The sequence below is a fragment of the Apteryx mantelli genome, chromosome 7 (genome assembly GCF_036417845.1).
Source record: "Apteryx mantelli isolate bAptMan1 chromosome 7, bAptMan1.hap1, whole genome shotgun sequence".
Lineage (NCBI taxonomy): Eukaryota > Metazoa > Chordata > Aves > Apterygiformes > Apterygidae > Apteryx > Apteryx mantelli.
In genome coordinates this window covers 30,162,700-30,183,930 of record NC_089984.1, presented here as the reverse complement: position 1 = coordinate 30,183,930, position 21,231 = coordinate 30,162,700, and the positions used below count along the sequence as shown (strand labels likewise).

Here is a 21,231-nt window from a genome sequence, read left to right as displayed (position 1 = left end):
CAGGAGCAACCTTCACGGCTCAAATAGTCCTTGGCTCCCAGTAGGAATATTTAGAGTGTGTAGTTGCTTTTAGCAACAAAGCACTTTGTGACATTAACTAATTCACCCTTGCAGGTCGACAAGAATCATTGTCCCCATTTTGCAAATGGGAGAACAAAAAGCTTGAGAGATGGGCCCCCGTGGGCCCAGGTTTGTGCTGATATCTGAGCTCTGTTCCTGGCTCTGGGTCTTAGTGGGCTGAAGAGAAACTCTATGATTGCCCTGCAGGACTCGTAGTCATGGGAATTGCCTGTTAAAGACTGAACTGAAATCCTGAGGGCTCCGAAAAGCTGTAGGCATATTTCTCCCTTGGATTTGCCCAGGCTGTTATTAGTTGCAAGAGCACCTGTGTACCCGGGCTGGGTCTCCAGTGTGGTACGTGCTCTACCGAAGCTCTAAGAAACCACATCTGCGGAGTGGGGGGAGAAGGGTGCAGAGCAGTGCAGCAACGTGCCCAAGGACACCCAGGCTGTCACAGACTCGCAGCCTGGTCCTGTGTCCTCAGCTTGTGGGGCTGGGCCGGGCAGCAAGATTCAGATCAAAGTGGGGCGATTTATATTTCTCAGTTATGTGCTAGGATCCAGAACATTTTCCAGCCATTTTAGAGAGGTGCAGGTCTCTGAGTGGTGGCGTTGACAAAGGCTGCTGTAACGTGCACGGTTGTAAATGAGCTGACCTGCATATTCTGTTTCCTAATCCTGAGTGATACTGTCAGCTCGGAGAGCTGAGCCTGGCTAATGACTGAAATCCACTGCGCTTTTCTTAGCGAGGACGTGTGGTGATCTGAGATAGTTAAGTGCTACATCCTGAGAAGCTGAACTGCACGTGCCCCATGGGTCCGGCATGTTTTAGACAGATAAACGGGGTTTGAGATGATCAGGGAGTTACTGTGAAAAGGACTGATGTCAGGTACACAGTAACCTACAGTTAACTAGGAGGGAGATTAAATTAATGGGGTTTTCCCACTGATAAAGATAATGAAGAGCTTGCAAGGACTTGGGTTGCAGTTTCTACACACATGATATCCTTAGGCGCTGTCTTCCTGGCACAGGAAATGCTGAACAGCTGTGTCATGAGCGATACAGCCAGTAGTGTGCCCCACTGAGTGACATTTGTGCTTTCTGAGACCTGGTTGATACTGCTTGAGGTGAAGGAAAATTAGGGGGAGGGAGTAGAAGATGAAATGGGAAGAGGGACTGCAGGAAAGGGTTTAGGGTGTCCTGGCATCAACCGCCATACAGAACCCCTATGGAGGGAAGAAGGCTTGGTGTGGTAGGGGAGAGAGAGCGGGAAGTAACAGTTATGATCTCTCTGGCTGATTTAGGGTTTACTGTCAATCCTGCGTAAACTGAAAAGCACCCCAGACCAGGAGGTGAGAATCCTCCTCTTGGGACTGGATAATGCTGGCAAGACCACGCTCCTGAAACAGTTGGCATCTGAGGACATCAGCCACATCACGCCAACACAGGTGAGGAGGGCCTCTCCCTGCCCAAGGCAGTTCTCACGGTCCCGCTTGCCTTATAAATTTATATGAAGCACTAATGATTCAGCACAGGATTTCAGTAAAGGGGGGAAAACTGGAGCCTGGTGCACCATTAAGTCTTTGTGTTATCTGCACAAAGGGAGGCTCTCCGAAGGAGCCGGAGGGCGTCAGGCCAGATCTGGCAGGTAGTGCGAATGTGGATGTGCACCGTGGAGTTCTGCAGGAGGCTTTTGAGTCAGGCTGGGGTTACATGGATGAGACTTTGCTCCTGTTTGTCCTTGCCGAAAGGGGGACGTGTACGGGGGATGCTGCAGCATCGGGCACATCCCTGTCTCCTTGCATCTTTCACCCAGCCAGCTCCAAGGGTCCTGCGTATTCCAGCACTCCCTCTGATGCTTCCGGCCCCCTTTCTTTGGGCCGCGGCGTTGGGGAGCGGGATGCCTCCCGTCAGAAGCACTGCAGCACCGCTCCTGTGTTGACCAGAGGAGGTTGCTAGAGAGCTGTGGGAGATGCTTCCCCCCACGCCGGAGCTGCCTCGCAGAGCTCCCAGCCCCGACACCCTGCTTCCAAGGCCCTGTCCCCTGGGTGGTGTGGCAGCACGTTGCCAGCCCACACCACACCCTGTTTTTCTACTTGAATGCCCTTTCGATTGCTGCTCTAATTGATGAAATGGACCCTTCAGATGTGCAGCTGTTGCTCTTTTAAACCCGGCACTAGTTGTGTCGTGTCGAATCAAGCTGAGACCTCTGGCTTCATGTTAGCTGGGACTCTCTACTCAGCTTTCACAAGCTCAAGCCTGCTTCTCACAGCGCCCTTGTTTTTTCCTTATCTGCAGCTCTCCCACCTCTTCCTGCACCCACCCTGCTGAGCCCTCCCAAAGCACTAACTGCATCATATGTCTCTGTAGCCATGACGGCGTCAACCCTTGACCCAGCAACACAGGCAAACTGATGGGCTGGCGGCTCTGCTCACTTTTGCCAGCTCCTCGTCCACAGCCTATCCATCTTTGTGGCTGCCCAGCCCATCTCGCTGCACATTGCAGGCATGGGATATATAAGGTGTTAATGCCTGCCTGTGAATGTGATCCAGCCATTCAGGTTTATGCTCTGTGTGGCTTTGTTTCTGCTCTTTCTAGGGCTTTAACATCAAAAGTGTACAGTCTCAAGGCTTCAAGCTGAACGTATGGGACATAGGTGGACAGAGGAAGATCAGGCCATACTGGAGGAACTATTTTGAAAACACTGATATTCTTGTGAGTATTGGCTGCAGCTGAATGCTGTGTTCATGCGATGGCTTTCCAAGGTCTCAGCCAGAAATTCAAGAACAAGTAATGTAATGTCCCAGTCCTCAGCAACACCATTGCCATTGTAACAGAAGTTATTGAGTGAAACTGCAAGATTGGTTGGGTGCAGTAGGAAAAATAGAGTGATGTTTGGAGAAATCATTCAGCTGTATGTTTTTAGTTTCACAGTATGGTGCTGGTTACAGCCAGTTCCTTCCCTCTCTTCTCAGTCTCTTCAAATGAAAGAACGTGAATAACATGTAGTTTGCCCGTCTGTAGCTCCTTTCACTGGAGACACTAAAGGCCTGTCATGTATATTAGTGACTTAAACCTCATGTATGGAGGTAGTGCCTTTGTTTTATAGTTAGGGAAACTGAGGCACAGAAGAATTAAATGCCATGCTTGGCATCAGATAGAAAAGCTTCTGGCTGAGGGACACAGAGAGACCCCTTGTCTCTTCCCTTGGTCCTTTAATCACAAAACTGTCCTTTAATGTTTTTAGCATCTTAGCTGCAATTACCTTACAACTAGCTACAGTTAACTACAATTATAATTACAGTGCAGGACCTCTATGTTTCCATGCCAGAGCATGTTAATCCTGGGACCCTCTGAGTGCTGCCCAGACTAGTTTCAAAGAGCACCTCTAATATGCAGCCACGTGTGCCAGGATGGAGACAGACTGGGGGCTCCAGGAATCTCTCCCAAGCAATATTGCCAGCGGAAGCAGAGAAAAGGCCGTTCTAAGCAAGGTTTGCAGGGCTCCCTATGGGGAAGTGGGAAGCTCTCTCTCAGAGATGCCCATCCTCCCTCCTATCACAGACATGTACTTGCTAACATGTTAGGAACTTCAGTGCATTTCCACAGAAGGATCAGTGCAGCTAGAAATATGACTCTTTGCTCTAAGGCTGTACCTGGAAGCTTAGAAAACGTTGTCCAAACTGAAGCTGTTATTTAAATGGGGCTAAGAAGTCCTCAGCAGTCTTCTGTGCAAATGCCTCTTATTCAGCCTTAAGTTAATTTGGAGTCTGGTGCTTAAGGACAACCCCTGTTACAAAAACATGATTGGCTGATTTTGCAAAGAGTAATGATGAGCCCTTCCTAGGAGGAGAAGGGAGAGAGGATTTTTCTTTGTCCTGGCTTTGAAAAACTAACAGAGCAGACTTAACGTGGTCCTCTGGGGCAATCAGGAAGGGGAGCGTGGCATGGCCGTGAGGAGGTTGTGCCCATTGAGTCTGAGCTCTGCAGCTCTGTGTGGTGGGGAGGCAGTAGGTAAGCAGATCAAAGTCAACACTGCAAAGCAGCAGCTCGGGGATCTTTGCCTGCTGCATCAGGTGCTCAGACTGCAGAGACTGTGCATCACGCAACTGTAGGTGGGAGACTCTGCTGGCAAAGACAATGAGCTACACCAGTCTGTGGGTCTCCCTTAGCAAGCTTGAAACCACCCTCCTCCCAGTATGTGCTTTGTAGGAGGTGGAGAAATAAAGGTGAATTTGAAAACTGAAGGAGATTAAGGCAGTTGTGTTCCCTGCCTTTCCCCCGCCCCAGCTAAAGCGGTGTACAGAGAAAACCTTCTTTTCATATGAGTAAGAAAATGAGTAGATAGAAGAGGAATCAGTCTGGGGGAAGCAGCGGTCTGAATTCAGGGAGGGAGCAACTGGTGTGCACATGGACTTGAGCTCCCTGGCCTGCATTCCCTGCTGGCCAGATGGCAGCCAGTCTCAGACTGGGAGCTGTCTGCATGTTAGTGCAGTGCTTTGCCACGACTGGTATGTCCGTGCACACCAAAATAGGGTAGCAGCTAAAATGATGAGATCATGTACATGCTGATGACTCCCTTTCTCTCTTCTGCCAGTCCTCACCCTGTTTTGGCCAGTAATTTATCCATCTCACAAGCCTGGTGCAGGTCATGCCTCTGTAAATTGAGCCAGCTTATTCCTCATATTATTTCTTCATCCAGCCCCACCACTCGCAACCCACTTAATTCCAGGCTTTGTTTTGGCCTGTTGCTCTAAGGAGGCACCCAGCTCCAGGGGAACTGCTTTCTCAAGCCCTGTTCCTCCAACACCGTGTACTCAATGGCTGTTCAAACCAGAGAACAACCAAACCCTACTGCCAGGAGTGGGTTCTTGTGTGGGCCTGGCAGTAGAGGGAAGATGGAGATAAGATATGCTACAGTTCCCAGGACCCCCTGCTTCTGTCTTCTTCTAAACTATATTGCACAAAGCAGAGAGGACCCTCTAAAGGGTTTTAAAAATCAGGAAGTGATTGCAAATTCAAATCCATGCAGGTGCCTTTGAATGAGAGGCATGTCTTGCATCACACACCTGTGATATTTGGAAGCTTAACCCAGGCAAATAAGGTGTGGATATTTGGCTGATTGCATATTCAGGCAGGCACCTGCAGCTATTTGGCACAGTGCTTTCTGGTTTGGAAGCAGGCACTCCATACATACTTTACCTTCTCTGCGCTGTGCTTTTGTGGCTTTTGCCCCGAGCACTGTTGTCTCCAATTCTATCTTGCAAGATAGCTCCCTAGCAAGAAACCGAGTGGTGCAGGAGAAAGTATGGCTGACTGGGACTCAGAGCTCCTCCTTGTCAGTTAGAGTAGCACCATAATATGGGAGGTGCTGCTTTTCATTTGAGAAGCAGCACTCGGCTGTTGCATTCATGCGTTGCTAAGCTTCCCCTGAGATGTCCGGCAAGAGGACAGTTTTACCCTGGAGCACAGCTGCCAGCCCTGCAACTTATTCCTTTCTTTTGGTCTGTGCTTCCTACCCCAAACGGGATGCACAGGGAGGGGCAGAGAGAGGACAGGTCTAGCCGATACATTAGAGGTGCACATGCTTGAGATCACGTGGTGGGGAGAGGCTGCATGCCATGCGATGCCTGTGGGCCTTTCCCCATCATGTGACACCAGGCATGTGCTCCACTAACGCATCCCCACGCAGCTGTGTCGAGCCCTGCTGCGTATCCTCCAGCCTCAGTCAACGAGCACCCACTGGCCTAGGAAGGACCACAGACCCCAAGCGATCAGCAGCAAGGCCCACAGGGTTGCTGGGTTGCCTCCTTCTCAGGCCTAGCAAACAGGTTCTGGTGCTGCGTGTTTGGTCCAATTTTAAACCACTCTAGCACTGTTCATTAAGAGAGTGCCTACAGTTTAATAGATATTGCTGCTACAGATCTTCCCTCCCCCTACTCTTTGGTCAAAATTACCTTGGAAGCGTGGAGTCTTTTGCAGAGACTGCCTGCAAGGTTGCCATTTATCTTGATGGTGGGGTGCTGTGCTCATCTATTCCCTGAAAACCAGGCTGACACTTGCTCCCTGTAAGCCACCAAAGAGCATGCAGGTGACATGCTAGCAGCTTCAGTGACTGCTGATGGGGAATGGCAGGGACTGGAAGGAAAAGGCTCAGGGTTTGTCACCAGTCCTGTCTCTGTCCACTGCCCCAGCATCCTTCTCCTTTAAAAACCTTCTCCTACCCAAGCAATGAAAATGAGGCCTCAGGTGATGCGTGTCTGTGAGTGTTATACTGAGGTTCCCCATTTCTTTAGACATAGCTTGATGCCTGTGTGCTCTGAACTGCAATAGCATTACTGGGGGAAGGGGAGACAGCTGGAACTACTAATCACATATCTAGGGAGATCTTTCAGGAGCCTTTCAGCCTGTGCAGGCCTAAAACTGCCTCCACTGGAAAGGCTCGTTTGCATTTGCCCCAAAGGGGAGTTCATTACAGAAAGAAATTAGCACATACCACGCTGTTTAGAGGGGTGGCAACCTCCTCCCGAGGCAGGGAGCCTGCAGGCCAGGGTCCACTCTTCTCTGTACCAGGGGACAGGTGTCCGGTTGGGACCCCCTCCCGGGCCATGGGATGTGGTGCCCAGCCCCGAGGGGGTGGCACTGCTCTGCCGTCATGCTTTGTGAGGCAGCTGCTCCCTGTCTCCTCTAAGGTCCTGGTGGAGAAGCTGGTAGCTAAAGACAGTCTTACAGGCCAGATTCAGCCCCCTCCCTTCACCACTCAATCCAGGAGGTAGTGGTAGGATCACCTGGTGGAGAGGAGCTCAGTGTCTCCAATATATTCCTGCCTCAGCTGACCCCTGAGTGCCATCATGCATCTTGGTGGCTTATCAGGAGGTGATTTGTCCTGCTAGAGGGCAGCATGGCCTAGACGCATCAGTGCAGCACCTGGATACCACATCTGTGGGGATGAATGGCCGCGTTTGGCTCCCGGGTTTTGTCTTCCAGAGGTCAGCTGCAGCCTGAAAGCTGGTCCAGCTATAAAGATGACAGGAGGTCTCCTGCTCTCTCCAAGTGACAGACACTTTGGAGGTGGTGAGAGCATCCCTGGTACTGCCACCAGCTCCTTTCTGATCGTGGCCATCCACTCTCCCTACCTGTAAAAGAGGTGGTTCCTCTCTTTTCAGGACATCATGAAGTTTTGTTGACACTCGCTATAAATAATACCTGAGTCTTTGTCCCCAAAGCATTATTATTAGGCTCCATCCATGTAAGCACATGCTGCTGTGGAAGAATGTCTTCTGGGTAGATTAACTTTTCCCCTTGCTTCCTTTTCAGATCTATGTCATTGACAGTGCAGATAGGAAGAGGTTTGAAGAAACGGGTCAGGTAAGCTACTTAGGCCCACCTTCCTTTGAAGTCACTGAGTGCTTCTGAGTGCCCCTTGCACACAAAAGTCAGGAAGATGCTTTTGTTGTTTATGAGGGAAATTTGCATTTCAAGAGAGACTTGCTTTTCAACATCAATGCAGATTATTTTGGTAGATGTGAAACAAGGAAAATAGGTAGCCTAATTCCGCTTAAATAGAACGGTTTTCATTAAAACTATACAATAATAGCAGATGGAGCCTAATACAGAAAGCAAAAACTTTTGCAAGTCCTTTAAACCTTGCCAAACCAAGACCCTAAGGAATCCTATTTTCTTATTTACAAAGTTGAAATGGAAATCATATTGACTTGATTGTCTTTTGGATGTAATTGGAAAAAAAAAATAAGAACTTTGTAACTAGAACTGGCCAGAAAATAAGATTTCCATTTTGCAAAGTTTTGATGTTTGTAACATTTTGTATTTTAGGATGGAACAAAAATAGGACTTCTGACTTTTCTGTTGTAAAATTCAGAAAGTGACAGTGTCCCTAAATAGCCAGCAGCAGATTTACCCCCCAGAAATGGGAGACTTAGGTTGAAGGCCTCTATTCTGCCTCTTTTGAAGGAGGCACTTGCTCTTTTGTCTCAGGTTTCATGGGAACACCCTAACAGCAGGACTGCGGGTTGTTCTTGGGGTGTGGGGCGGGAATCTCTCTCCTGTTGGATCTGTTTCACTTCACAGCAGTAATTAAATATACATTGGGCAAAAGAGAGGGAGAGGAAGCAGAAGCTTAGAGCACTTGCCTGAGTCAGGCGGAGTCAGCCTGGACCCCTCACATTTCCGCAAACAGTTTTGGTTTCAATAAATCAGCCGTGTCAGATGAAAGACCTATTTTGCTGAAAAATTCCCAGCCAACTCTGTTTATAACTCCATTCTCTCATTCTGGTTTCCAAACCAAACATTGCTTTTGGGGGGGATGGAGTCAGATTTCCGCTGCAGTTTAGCATCTCTCCGACTGCATTCATTTAATCCAAGTTTCTAGTCAGTGCTTGAAAGATGTTAGGATAGTATAGAGAGTGTGAAATCCTAAACAAAGAGCCCACAAAAATCTCATTTACTCATCTGTCCTCAATGCCAGCAGTCCCTACAGGTTCAAATTCTGCTGGGTTTGCCATATGTTCACATAGGGAAGTGACTTGAGACCATGTGCTTGTTTCACATGAGGCCATTGCACAACCCTAGACATGAAGTATTTCAGCCATCATTGATCTACTGCAGATTCAGAGTTGAGCTATTAAAAGACTCTGTTTGAGTCACCCACTTTTGAATGAACAAACCCATTTCTTAAGATGCCACCCAATGTGTGCTGTGCATAAGGAGCCCAAATCCATCCAGTAAAACTGATTTAGTTTGTCTTAAGCTAGCCAATGCCTTCAAAAGAATCACCGCCCTCTTGTGGGAGGGAGATTTCCATTTCTGGGGAAAAAAAAAAATCCTCTCCTGCTCAAATTGCAGTTTATAAAACTTGGAACAAAACCCCGAAACTCATTATTAGCAAAGATATCAGAGCTGGTTGTCAATGGCAGCTCAGGTACAAATGCCAGTCAGGCAATAACTCAAGACAGACTCCTCATTCTTGCCAGTTTACATGGTTTTTGCTGTTTCATCAATTTTGGTCTCCAGGGAGCAGGGACTGGTAAAATACAGAGTTGTAGCCTTTAAGGCAACTGCTAATTTCAGACTAAGATGAAGATTTTTGTAACCTGTAATTGGAAGAAATCTCTTTTGAACCTTGGGCACAGATGATTGTATACATTTTTTTGTTCTCTTATAATAAGATCTAGATTTCACTGGAAACAGTCTTCCAGCATTTGCCCTAAATATATTTCTAATTAGAGACAACCACTGGTGGTTGAAGGTTTTCTTCCCTTCCGTCTCTCCCTCTTCTCCCCACCCCCTCCCTCGTAAACGATATAGGAGCTGGCTGAGCTTTTGGATGAAGAAAAGCTTAGTGGAGTCCCCGTGCTCATATTTGCTAACAAGCAGGATTTGCTGACGGCTGCCCCTGCTTCAGAGATTGCCGAGGGACTGAACCTACACACAATCCGTGACAGAGTCTGGCAGATCCAGTCTTGTTCAGCCCTTTCAGGAGAGGGAGTACAGGTGAGGCTCTGGAGGAGGCTTGCTGTGCCAGCAGGCCATCTGCGAGAGATTGTTGTCTCTTGATCTGCAGGGTGGGGCTGGACTGGCGGCGTCGCAAAAGAGGGTCGGCGCAGCCAAGCACGCGAGGCGCGTGTCTCTTCGCCGGTGCTAAGGGGAGGGGGAGCGGCAGGCCCTTGGGATCTCTGCTTCCCCGGGAAAGGGGAGAGCGATCACAGATTCACCTCCCCGCCCGGAACCCCTTGGTCAGGCCAGATGAAGACATTGATTTATTTTAAAGAGACTGCTGTCAGGTTAATCATTTTCACAAAACAAATCGCCTTTTACTATTAACCCCTTTGACTGTTACAAGTGTGCACTTTAGAAATCTGATTTACCTTCACTACTAATGTCGTTTGGCATTTTGCGCAGCTCAGGCGCCAGAGAGAAACCGATCAATTTTTCTGACCCAGAGAAACACAAGAGCCGCACATGTCGCACAAGACCACTTCTAATGGCAGCATTTGGGTCTGCAAAAACCCGCAGAGGGGGCTGAGCTGTGTTCCTGTGCCGAACTGTAATAGCTGTGTCTTGTGCTCCCATGCTGTAGCCAGTTCCTGCAGTATAGTAGCTCTTTGTAATGTAAATGGGACCTAGGTTTGTTTATTTCACTTTTAGGCTTTCCTGAATTAATGAAATATTTGCAGCGCTTGCAGTCCCAGCAGTCAGAACTCCCTGCACTGATATTTAAAGAAACAGGATCATGAAGGCATTTATCCTCACTGCAGATTCTCTCAAACCTTGTTTGCAGATGCTACAGAGCTGTTCAGGGTAGTCAGATCTCAAGCTGAGTATGAAGAATTGCAGAAGCAGCTCGCAATACTGAGTGGGTAGTAAAATGGTAGCTGGAATTCAATGTTGACAAGTGCAAAATAATGCACATGAAGAACAACAACCCTAACTAAACACATACGGTGATGGACTCAAAATCAGCTGCCATTATTCAGAGAGCAGATCATTAGGAACCAAAGTTTAGTGCTCAGCAGAGGCCAGAAAAGAAAATCGGTGTTAGAGAATTATTAGGAAGGGAGTGAGCAACATCCCAGAAAACACTTCTTATCTCACAGGACAAAGGCATGGTGGGCCCACACCTTGAACATGACATTCATTTTTTGCCCCTGCCCTCATCTAAAAAGATTCTAGTAGAAGTAGAATCATAGAGTCCGACAATAAATTAGGTTGAAGGGTGCTCTGGAGATCTCTGATCTAACCTCCTGCTTAAAGCAGGGCTAACTACAAGTCTAGAGGGTCTTGTCCAGTCAGGTTATAAATATCTCCAAGGATGGAGATTCCACAGCCTCTTTAGGTAACCTGTTCCAATGCTTAACCACCCTCATCATGAAGAACATTGTCCTTATATCTATTCAGAAGTAGGAGAGATTTCAGGATCTTCTGTCAAGAATGATCAGCAGTACAGAGTGGCATCTGTACACAGGGAGAATAAATAGAATAAGACTTGCAGCTTGGAAGAGAGAGGACAGAAAGTGGGAACATCTTCAGGGTTTATAAAATAATGTACAAAAAAGGCAAATAAAACTATCTGCTATTTTTCGCATTGCTAGAGGAAGGGGGTTCCTAATGAAATAATTAGGCAACGGCTTTAAAAGAGATAAAAAGACATGCTGCTTTGCCAATTGCATAGTCAAATTGTGGCTTTCTTTGACACGTGGTGTTGTGGAGACCAAAGGTATCAATGGGTTCAGAAAAGGATTAGGCAAATTTCTGAAGAAGACATCCTCAGGCAGTTACTAACCACCAAGACGTGGAGGCAGCCTTTGAGCAGGGCATAGCCAGGGCCATGGACTGGGAGGGAAAAACGGAGAAGGGGAGGCCCTTTCTCATACCTGGTCTCTTGCACTCTTTCCTTTGGCATCCAGAAAAGGGTTGCTGGCCTGGATGGACTGTTGGTCTGACCCAGTACAGCAGTTCTTGTGTTTTAAAATTATTAACCTAACGTTTAGACCTACACGTAGCAGATGGTGTCCTTCAAAGGGCCTTTATTTAGTTAGCTAAGATACAAATTCAGCTATGTTGCAACCAACTTCATGAAAAGCTTCCACTCTGTGTTCTTTATTTTGAAGTGGTGCTGTTAGAGGGAAATACATTCCACAATTGTAGTGTATATTCAAGTGCAAAATCCTCCCAAAGAAATGTGATAGAGATCAAGAATGCGACATTACAGTTCACATGGATGCAGGCAGGCTTGGGTCACCTTCTTCCCTCCTGCAGGCCCTCCCCTACTTTATGTAAGTCCAAATTAGCTCTCCAGTTGTGAAGGGGCAGTAAAATAGCAGATGAAATTGAGGGAGATGCGTTGGATGTGGAAGAATTAAATGATAGAAAATGGCACTTTCTGTTGATGAGCTTTGAAAAATGCTTCCTTCTGAAGCTGATCTATAGCCTCTCTAGAGTGGCCTATCCCACTTCCTTGCTGTTAGCTCCTTCTTTGTGCCGTCTCCTTGATGAACAGTGTGTCTGTATATATTCAAGAGAGTAAAATATACAGCCTAATACCTTCTACCAGGAAAATGAAATCCACTTCTGCACTTATTTCCCAGAAAATAGAAGGCAAGAGCTAAACTATTAAAGTATTTGTAGGCCTATGTATTTTGTTTATCATGCTAATCTAGACAAATTAATTTAGATGCAGGCCAGATAAAGTCCCACTTTGTTGTCCCCAGTCCCATTGCCCTAAATATTGCAGCTTATTCCATAAATGATTATTGCAGAAAGGTCAGGGAAGTCACAAACTCTTTGCAGCTTGTAGAAAAAGATGAGCTACATTTCTTTTCTCTCATAACTCCTGCACGGTCAAATCAGATGGCAAGAATGTCAAGCCTCTCCCTTTGCTTGGAAATTCATTGAACAAAATATTTTGGGAGCTGACTTTTAAACTAAACACTATCAAGGATTTTAGTTGCAACTGGATCAGCACAGGAAGAAATGGCGTCTTCATCCCTAGGAATCTAAGGAGAGGTCAACATGCTCAAAATTTAGGGGAATCAAAGAAGAACTCATTTAAAGAGTGAGATTAAGAAAGATGTTTTTGAGGATCGTGGCACACTGTCTGTACACCAGTGGCTCAGAAAGGGAGCTCTCTCTGTGTAGTTAAATCTCAGGTCACTGCTTTAAGGACTTCTTTGAGAAATGACACTGAGTGACAGAAAAATAAATGAAGATGTGGAAGCATCAGGTATTCAGAATGAAAGCCAAGGAGCGAGCAAGCTAACCATCACTGCTGATGGAATATATTAGCTAGAGTAAAATTGCAGATATCGCTGATGGATTTTGCAAGGAGAAGTGGTGGCATATCTAGAACTGAGAACATGCAGGAACAGAGTTCGCAGGGGAAGATTTTTGTGATAGCTCAAAGGAAGAGCAATGAGCAAAGATAAATAATGCCAATAAATGAAGGAGAAATAGTTTGAAGGTCATTTAATTAGTTTAGCTGCTAGCACCATGGTGTATAGAATTGGGTAGTTAAGACTGGGGATTTCAAGGTTAATGAGATTAGATTATGGATAATAGAATGATATAAATTTAGAGAATTTAACTATTATTTGAAATGGGTTATTTAATAAAACTGTTAATTAAGGAGGGAATCCATATTATTATCTTGTCTTTTAAAATTAACTGTTGGGGCTCTGGAGAAGGATCCCAGCAAAGTCCTGGGCAGGCTCAGAAGAGAGGTGACTGGGTTAACTGGAAACCCCACATAGCATCCTCTGGAACCCAGCTGGTATCCCACATAATGCCACCTGAAGACTTCATTACCTCCCAGCTGAAACCATGGGCAGCACTTGTTTTGTTAATCAGACTTCATGGTGCCGTTGAGAGAGGAGTGACATCCCTCATGCTTAGAGGCTATTAGAAGCAAACCGTTTGCTTGGGCCTGATTTTATCCTTTAGACCTAGTTTGCAAAGCAGGAAAGCCTTTTCTCCCCCCTACGCAGCCATTTGGACTCTGCCTCTGGAACGGAGAGTCCTGCTCCAGCGTATGCTGAGACCCTTGCACGTGGTGTAGCAAACAAGGGAGGTGATTGCCAACTCCAGCAACGACAGTAAGAGAAACGCAAGGGAACTGTTGCCTCACAACAGCTTTTGGTTGCCGCATAAGCTCTCTTGAGGTTATGTTTTGTGACCCGATTGCCAGTTGTAGTACCTGGGCATGCAAAAGCTATATATGCTCTGCCCTGGCCGGCCAGGGTGGGGTGAAAGCAGGCAGGACTCCTCTGCTTTGCTGCCTGCCCTCTTGCTGGAGGTGATTTTTAGGGGCTAGGGTGTGCATTAAACATGACTCAAGGCTTTGGACCGAGCCATGCTCTGCAGCTCATTACTTGTTTGAAGCAAGAGCTTCAGATCAAGGCAGCAGGAGCTCAGCCTGCCCCGAGGAATCGCCCTCCAGAACGATGCTGCAGCATATTGTGTCCAGAGTCTCCCAAGCATAACAGTCCCCTGGAGACCACTAAAAGCCAGTGGAAATGAGAGTAGCCACTAAACTTCTCTAATTTATGCCAGGGCTAGTCAGGCCCAAAGGACTGTTTGAAGGGCTGAGACACTTTCTCCTCCTCAGCTGTTTCAGCCCAGCTGAGAGCAGAGCCAAAGACCTAGCTGCGCTGATGCTGCAATTCCAAATCTTCATAAGGGCAAGATTCAGTCCCCCAGCAATCTTATGTGCTGTATCCCCGGGGCTCAGCTTTGTCTTAAAGATGTCTTAGCCAAGGCAGGCTAGATGGGAATCTTCCACATTTTAACAAGGTTTTGTGTCTACTTGTAAATGTGATTTAAAACCGGTTTTGATGACTGCGGCTCTCCTGGGGCAGGCAGAGCTAGTGCTTGCTGGGGAAAAGCAACTGTGTTTCCAAATCGTAAGGCAAAATCTTGTGATTTTTGAGCAGGTAAGAAGGGAGTCTACAGCAGCATCAGGGATACAAGGTCTCAGAGGACATAAGAAAAACTTGCACCCAGGCAAAAAACAGTGGATACTGTACCTGCAGGAGCCTGAAAAAGCCTGTGTGTACAATGACTGGATGTGCAAATAAATGAAAGATAATGAAGGCAAAGTCCTAGGTTTGCAGAGGGAAAATAAAGTGACAGTTAAAATAACATGCACTAAAAATGCTAGAGATAGAGAATTTTGCACTTGCCTGACCCAGTTTGTTATGTTAGACAGAGGATTACATGAAAGGATTAAGCTTTGCTGTCCTTAAGGTCACATTAGGGGTCACAAGTCTGTGGCCTTGCCTGATCCCTGGCTTGCAGGGAGCAGAAATTGGGAGGCTTTTTATGGGGCGAAAGGGACTTGTTCACTGGCGTTTGAAGTCAGACTACTTTGCTCCCGTAGCCGCAGAGCTGCTAATGCAGGCCGTAAGCAAGCAGAGCAGTGTAATCTCAGGAAGGGCTTCAGGATTCTCCCGGGGGAGGCTCTGGCAGCCCTTTCCCAAAGGGTGTTAGGGTACCGCTCGCCCGGTGCAACAGCCGATGCGACTGCAGTGAGGCAGGGCTGTGCCAAGTGGCGTTGCTCTGCGGTGCATTACCCTCTTCCCTGGAGTTTTCTCCCTTTGCTTTGGTAAAGTTTACTAGCTGCTTGTCAAGGAGCTAAGAGAGCCGAATCTGAAAGATCTGAAATTTTTCCCTGGCTAAGTTTTCCCATGGTTGACTTGAGGCTGGAATACTAATATTGTATCCGTCTCCATCTGCAGAATACCTGCCGATGTCTCTGTGTCTCAACAAAGCAGCACAAGGACATCTATCAAGATCTGAATGTCACTGTAGGGACTGTGCTTTCTGCACAGAGCCATCTTTTAAACATGCAGATATAGGGGCAGAGTGTGTAGGGACAAAGGATGACAACAGCTGACTCCTTGTGGACTTGATTCTTTCAAGCATCATTTCTCCTCCTTCCCGTGCGCCTCCTCTGTAGCAGCTCTTTCTGTTTGTAGTAGCTTCCCTGGATTTCTCTGTCTTGCCAACCCTCTGTCCCATTTCAAATCTTAGGTGGAGAAACTTCAAGCATACCTTTTAGTTCCTTTTGCTTGCCATTGCATTTGCCCTTCTGCAAAATGTTTGGGGACACTGTAGAACACATGTCCCCCCCCTCCCCCCAACAAAGTTGCACTGGAAGCTATAGATGTGGCTGAAAATGAGGAAGACGTCTCACACATACCTCTTCGATGCATCAAAAACACAGCTGGGAATGTTCGTTTTCTCTTTATCATTGTCAGGGAGGTGGATACTTACAATTAAATATGATTTTCCTGTCAATTACCTCATGCCACTAAAATCTATTCCTTCTTTAAAAGTTCGGTGACCTACTTATGTATTTCAAGCCTGTTTGGGTTCACCTTTCCTCTTGCATTTTGCTATGTCATTCTTTTGCCCTCATTATATGCTTGATGCAGCCAGGCTCCCAGCCATGGTAAATCTCATCATAAACTCTGCTTTATGACCCTCGCCGCACTGGTGCTAAAATGGTCCATCTTTCCCCTTCCCGAGCTCCCTAATGGCAGCAGGCAGAGTTTTAATCACTGTGAATTCAGGTTGTGGTCGGATTAGGTAGAAGATAGGATGCATGTTTGTTGTTTTGCAGTGATGTATTGTTTCTGGGATTACTGTGCTGAATAGCAGAGGGTGTCAGCTGATATTTATTACTTTAAGCTGTCTCAGCTGTTCTGGTTCAGCAAATAAACCTACATTCAAAATGAATGAGGAGCTCTGCTTGCCTTGTATGCCATGATGTGTGCAAATGTGATTATTGCTTCCGAGGCAGGGGAAGCTGAAATCATTGTGGGAGCATTTTTAGTTATTTATTTATTTTTACTCTTTTGCGAGCAATCATGCAGATTTCTAAAGCACACAATCAAGCCAAAAGCTCGACACCTCTCCTCCTAGCCCTGTTGTTGAGCCCTGGCATTCCACACTCTGGGAATCAGCTCGCTCCCTCTCTCTCTAAAGTGATAAGCTTTAAACCACGCTATTGATTGCTTAAGGCATTACATGTTTTACACCTAGGTTATCAGTGTTATTGAAAGGGGAAGACACAAAGCTACTGGGCCTTAAAATGAATCTACCTCTCGTCTTTTCCCATTTGCTCTGAGGATTTCAGACAATTTGTTTTACACTGATCTCTGCCGTGGAGATAAATAAATGAAACTGGAGACATCAGCCCTCCCCAAGGTTAGATTTAGAAGTGTTATTAGTAGAGGGCCTCATGTGCGCCCCGGTAGAAACTGGGCTTGTTTATTCTTTATTTAACACAGCAGCAAGGGCCGATTTCAAAAGTTGCTGCTCCCCTTCAGATAAGAAGTGTCACATAGCGCAGCTATCAAGGTAAATTGGTATTTTCAAGTGAGAACCTCTCTGTTTCTGATTAAGCCCTGAGGACTCCCTCTCTCCTCTCTTAACTCTTTACCTCCCCTCTGCCATGACCACCGTGGTCGGTGGTGAGAGGCACCCCAGCTGCGTGGTCGTGGCTCACCGGATGGGCCTGCTGTGTTGTGCCTTTGGCCGTGCGTCCTTGGGGAAGCTGAGCTCCTTGGCAGCCTTTTGGTAGTTTGGGATCAAGGGCACAGGAAGGCAGCACCAATGCTCCCCGGGGCCAGTAGCAATGGTGGCCCAAAGACTCCGGTCTTTTCTAGGGTTTCGCTGTCATTCTAATAATCAAAAAATGATCGTTAAACATAACGCAGTGGGATTCCCCCCTCCAAAGCTCCAAGGAACTTTTGCCCAGTTTACAAGCACGAAGGTGTGTTGCTCCCCTCTCCTTCGCAAAAGCCTCCCTGCCTTCCCTCTGCCCTGAGCATCCCCGTCAGCACAGATATGTTGTGTTTAGGGTAGCGGATTTGACAGGACTCAAATATGAGAAGACTGTATATCTTGCACTCTGCTCTGTGTGTCCCACAACAGATAAGTGAAAGGAGCAGATAAAGTGCTGCTTTGCCCTTCAGTAGCGTATCCCATTCTGGGATCCCAGCAATAAACTCACGGCTCGGTTATCCACAGCGGAAGTGTTACCATACTGCTTGCAGAAGTCAGAGATGTAGCTCACGTGTTTTTGCAGAAATACCCCAAAGAGTGTCTCAGCCTCTTAAAACTTGACCACATCTGTCCTCACTGAACCCTTGTGAAATAGGGCCATTACAAGGCCCATTTTCTGGGATTGCCCAAGGCACAGGGAACACAGAGTCCGGATCCGGTTATTTCAGTGTTTTTTGTGGATCAGAGCTGAAGTGATTTGACCAGGGTCACACAGGAACTGGCAGCAGAGCAGAGAATTAGAGCCATATTCCCAATAGGGAGCTGACTCTAAAACCAACAGTTCCCTAAATCCACAGTCTCAAAGATAAGATGACTTGCCCAAGATTGCACAGATCATCTGTAGCTGAAGGACCTAGGCGCTGTGACGTGATGGGACAATGATACTTTCTATGGTCAGAAGAAGGATTTAATAACCTCCCTGTGATAACGTCCACTGAGCGACGAAGCACTTGTTTTTTACACAAAGTTTTGGGGGCTCCAAGGACAGGTGTGGGGCAGATGGGGAGGCAGAGTACTGCGCTTGCAGAATGGCAGTCCTGTGGGATTGGGGGATTCCTGTTCCCTTTGCTGGACTAACGTTACCTTTTTCTGTCTGAAGGACGGCATGAATTGGGTGTGCAAAAATGTCAATGCAAAGAAGAAATAAAGCGTTCTGAGCTGCATGGAAATGGAGGAGCGGTGGGAGCAGAATTCTAGCCTGAAAACGCTAATTTGCTGCTTTCTGACCAAATGTTTTTCCATCTGTGCACAGCTACAGCTGTTAAAAGAAAAAAAAAGAGAGAGAAAAAGAAAGGGAACAACATCAGTTAAAACCTACTGCTGGATTTGGAACTTGACCTGCTCTTTAGTATCATTTTTTTATCCCAATAAAGGAATTATATATTTCCTCCCTATGCATAAATAGTATTAAATGTCTGATTAGCAAGCAAGTTTGTAAGCAGAAGCAAGACTGTGATTGAGTGTGGAGCAGAGGGAGCGGTGAGTTACTGTAATTGCTTAGATGTTCATAGAACCTGCCCTATACATGTGGGTTTGCGGTTGCTGAGGACACTCTCAGGTGTCAGTCACAGGTTTCCCTCAGTGACAGATAAAATGCGATTTTGTTACCAATCGTGAGTAGTTTCTTAAAAAAGGCTGCTAAGAAGTCATTTGTGTAATGAGGGTAGAAGGCTTCCACATATTCCTGTAGCCATAAAAGAGGAGTTTGATCCTAACGAGACACTGTTGCATTGCGACACCGCTGTGGAAGGAAGAGAAGGGTTATGCGTGTATAATTGAGGCTCTTTACAACTGGAGTAATGCAGGATGAGTGTGCCTAGGGCTTTTCTCGCAGCTGAAGGAGAATTTAGCCCAGCATTTCACCTTGAGCCGGCAAAAACGTGGTTCCTCTGTTCAGTAAGTTCCATATGTGAGATTAGCCTTGATGTTGAACAATCCCTGTTGATTTTCCCTTGATGTTAAGGCAACTCTGCAGCAAAATGCAATTAAGTTCATGATTACTTTCTAGAATGAGATACCAGGTCCCAGGTTTCCTTTTCGAAATGTGCAAAATAAACTCTCCTACCCCCCTCGCTATCCGGGCGTTGCTTAGCCCTTCGGGGTGCTCGGGAGATTGCCCTGGTGCGGGCTGACTGCGCAGGGACTGCGATCGCCCTCGCCCCGTGCCGGTTGCACATCGCCCAGCAGAGGGTTAGGAGACTGAACAGCAGATGGGAAGCGCTCTGTAAAACGAGGATTCATTCTTCCCTGAGCTGTCTTTCCTCTAAAAGGATGAAGCCAATGAAACGGGAAAGAATGTTTTTTCCACCTCCTCGTCCCCGCTTCAAACCCAGCCCCAGCTGACAGCGAGCGCGAGTCATTAGCACGCCAGCGCTGCCATGTCCTGTGCGAAGCGAGCTTGGTGACTCCTGGGCCAGTTTTGAATGCACAGATGGTAAAATAATCCCGCTGCCCTGCTTGCCAGCTTTGTTTGCTGCCTGCCTGCGAAAGGCCAAAGAACGACTAGGGAGTGCATTAGCCCCTTCAACCTCTTGGAGACGGACCGGCGGGCAGGATGGGGAAAGCTGCGTCTACTGGAGCATGTGGCTTTACCACGCGTCAGCGAGTTGACTCATGGACCCAGGCAGACGGCTGACACCCCTGGAGCTCCCAGCTCTTTGCTCCTCCCTTCCCCTGGCCGTCGCCACCTCATGGCAGAAACATCTGCACTGTGCACGAAGCAGCTCCTGGCCGCCTGTGTGCTACAGCCCAGCAGATTAAAATCATCTGGGGCCGATTCCAGGTTCCCCCATACATCAGGTTGTACCGTGGTGCTCCGGGGGTTGTTCTGCACGTAGTTCAGCTGTCTTTGCCGTGGCTGGGGGCAGAGGGACAGCTGGGACAGCAACTGCTTTAGCAATGCGACTTGAATCTGCCTGTGTCCGTGAGTCAGCACCCTCTGAGTGCATCTGTCTCCAGCGCTGAAGCAGGATGTGCATACTGGAGTAATACAGCCCTACTTTAAAAACCGGAAGACTGGGAGGGGAAGAAAAAAAAAAAAAGCAGGCTCAAGTGATCTGTTAAGCAATAGCTAATGACACAAAGTGACACGGTTCTAGCTTTGCATGGAATGAGTAAGGAGTCATACGATGCAGAGAAAGATTCATTTAAATGTAGCTCGTTCAGTAACTCTCCAGCTGCATTAGCTTATCAGGACCCCTAGGAATCTGAGCAGCGTACGTTCCCGGCGGCTAGTCAGCCGAAGGAGGAGAAAGGCGTCCCAGCACGTGTGTGGAAGGTCCCCTTTCCTTGTTAGCGATGCATCCGCCTGATGCAAGCGCCGTAAACCATTGCAGCCCTTTCTCAGAGGTACGCTTGGTGCTAGCCAGGTGGCTAAGTGCCGAACTCTGCGGTAGGGACTCCCAGACCTTGGATTTACCCTCGCTGCATGTTCAGTGCAGGGTGAGATGCTGTAGTACCTCTCCTCTGCCCCAGTTACCACACAGCGAAATCCCCCTGGGGACTCTGGAGTTGCTCCTTACCGCTTGCAAGGGGGTTGAGTTGGGAGCTTCTCTGCTCTCTGTCTGCTTTGCTAACCAGTGGCAAACTTACCCTGTGATAGCCAACCTGTGTCACAGTTTTAGCTTTTTGCATCCCAGAAGCATCTGGGGGAGTAATTGGGTTTTTTAGGCTCACATTATTTAAACTTGGAAATGTGTGTAAAAGACGTAAAATAAATTTCCTATAGCTCCAGTTTGGAAAGAAAAGTTGCCTTACTGAACTCAGGATCCAGAAGTGTTTGCTGGCTCATTCTGCATGCTTGTGTGCAGCTCCACATATTGGTTGCTCGTATCTGTACCCCCCCCCGAGCTGTGCCTAAAATCCAGCCCGGGAATGTGGTCCACCTGCGCCCGGCAGTGCGAGAGAGGACGCGGCGCAGAGAGCCGCGCTGGGAGGCTGGAGGTGGAGGGTGGGAATGACCGTGACTGAAGTAAATCGTCCTGCGGTGATGGCCGTAAATGCTCTCTGTGTTGTAAACATATTTCTGTGCATTGACCTGGTGGAAATGTAAATGGTTTGGAGGCTCTGTTCGCCTGCGACTCCTTATCTG

At 47.4% G+C, this 21,231-nt stretch overlaps 1 protein-coding gene across 3 annotated transcripts in view; it reads left to right on the top strand.

Annotated features, from left to right (window-relative positions):
* ARL3 (ADP ribosylation factor like GTPase 3) overlaps positions 1 to 21,231 on the top strand; it is a 30,535-nt gene that overhangs the window by 8,132 nt on the left and 1,172 nt on the right. Inside the window, exons 2-6 of one of the 3 annotated variants that reach the window (XM_067300188.1) lie at positions 1,364 to 1,507; positions 2,658 to 2,774; positions 7,377 to 7,427; positions 9,384 to 9,569; positions 18,241 to 18,535. In XM_067300188.1, the coding sequence (XP_067156289.1) occupies positions 1,364 to 1,507; positions 2,658 to 2,774; positions 7,377 to 7,427; positions 9,384 to 9,569; positions 18,241 to 18,288 (546 nt within the window). In that variant the 3' untranslated portion in view covers positions 18,289 to 18,535. The other 2 variants (XM_067300187.1, XM_067300186.1) reach the window with 2 other exon arrangements.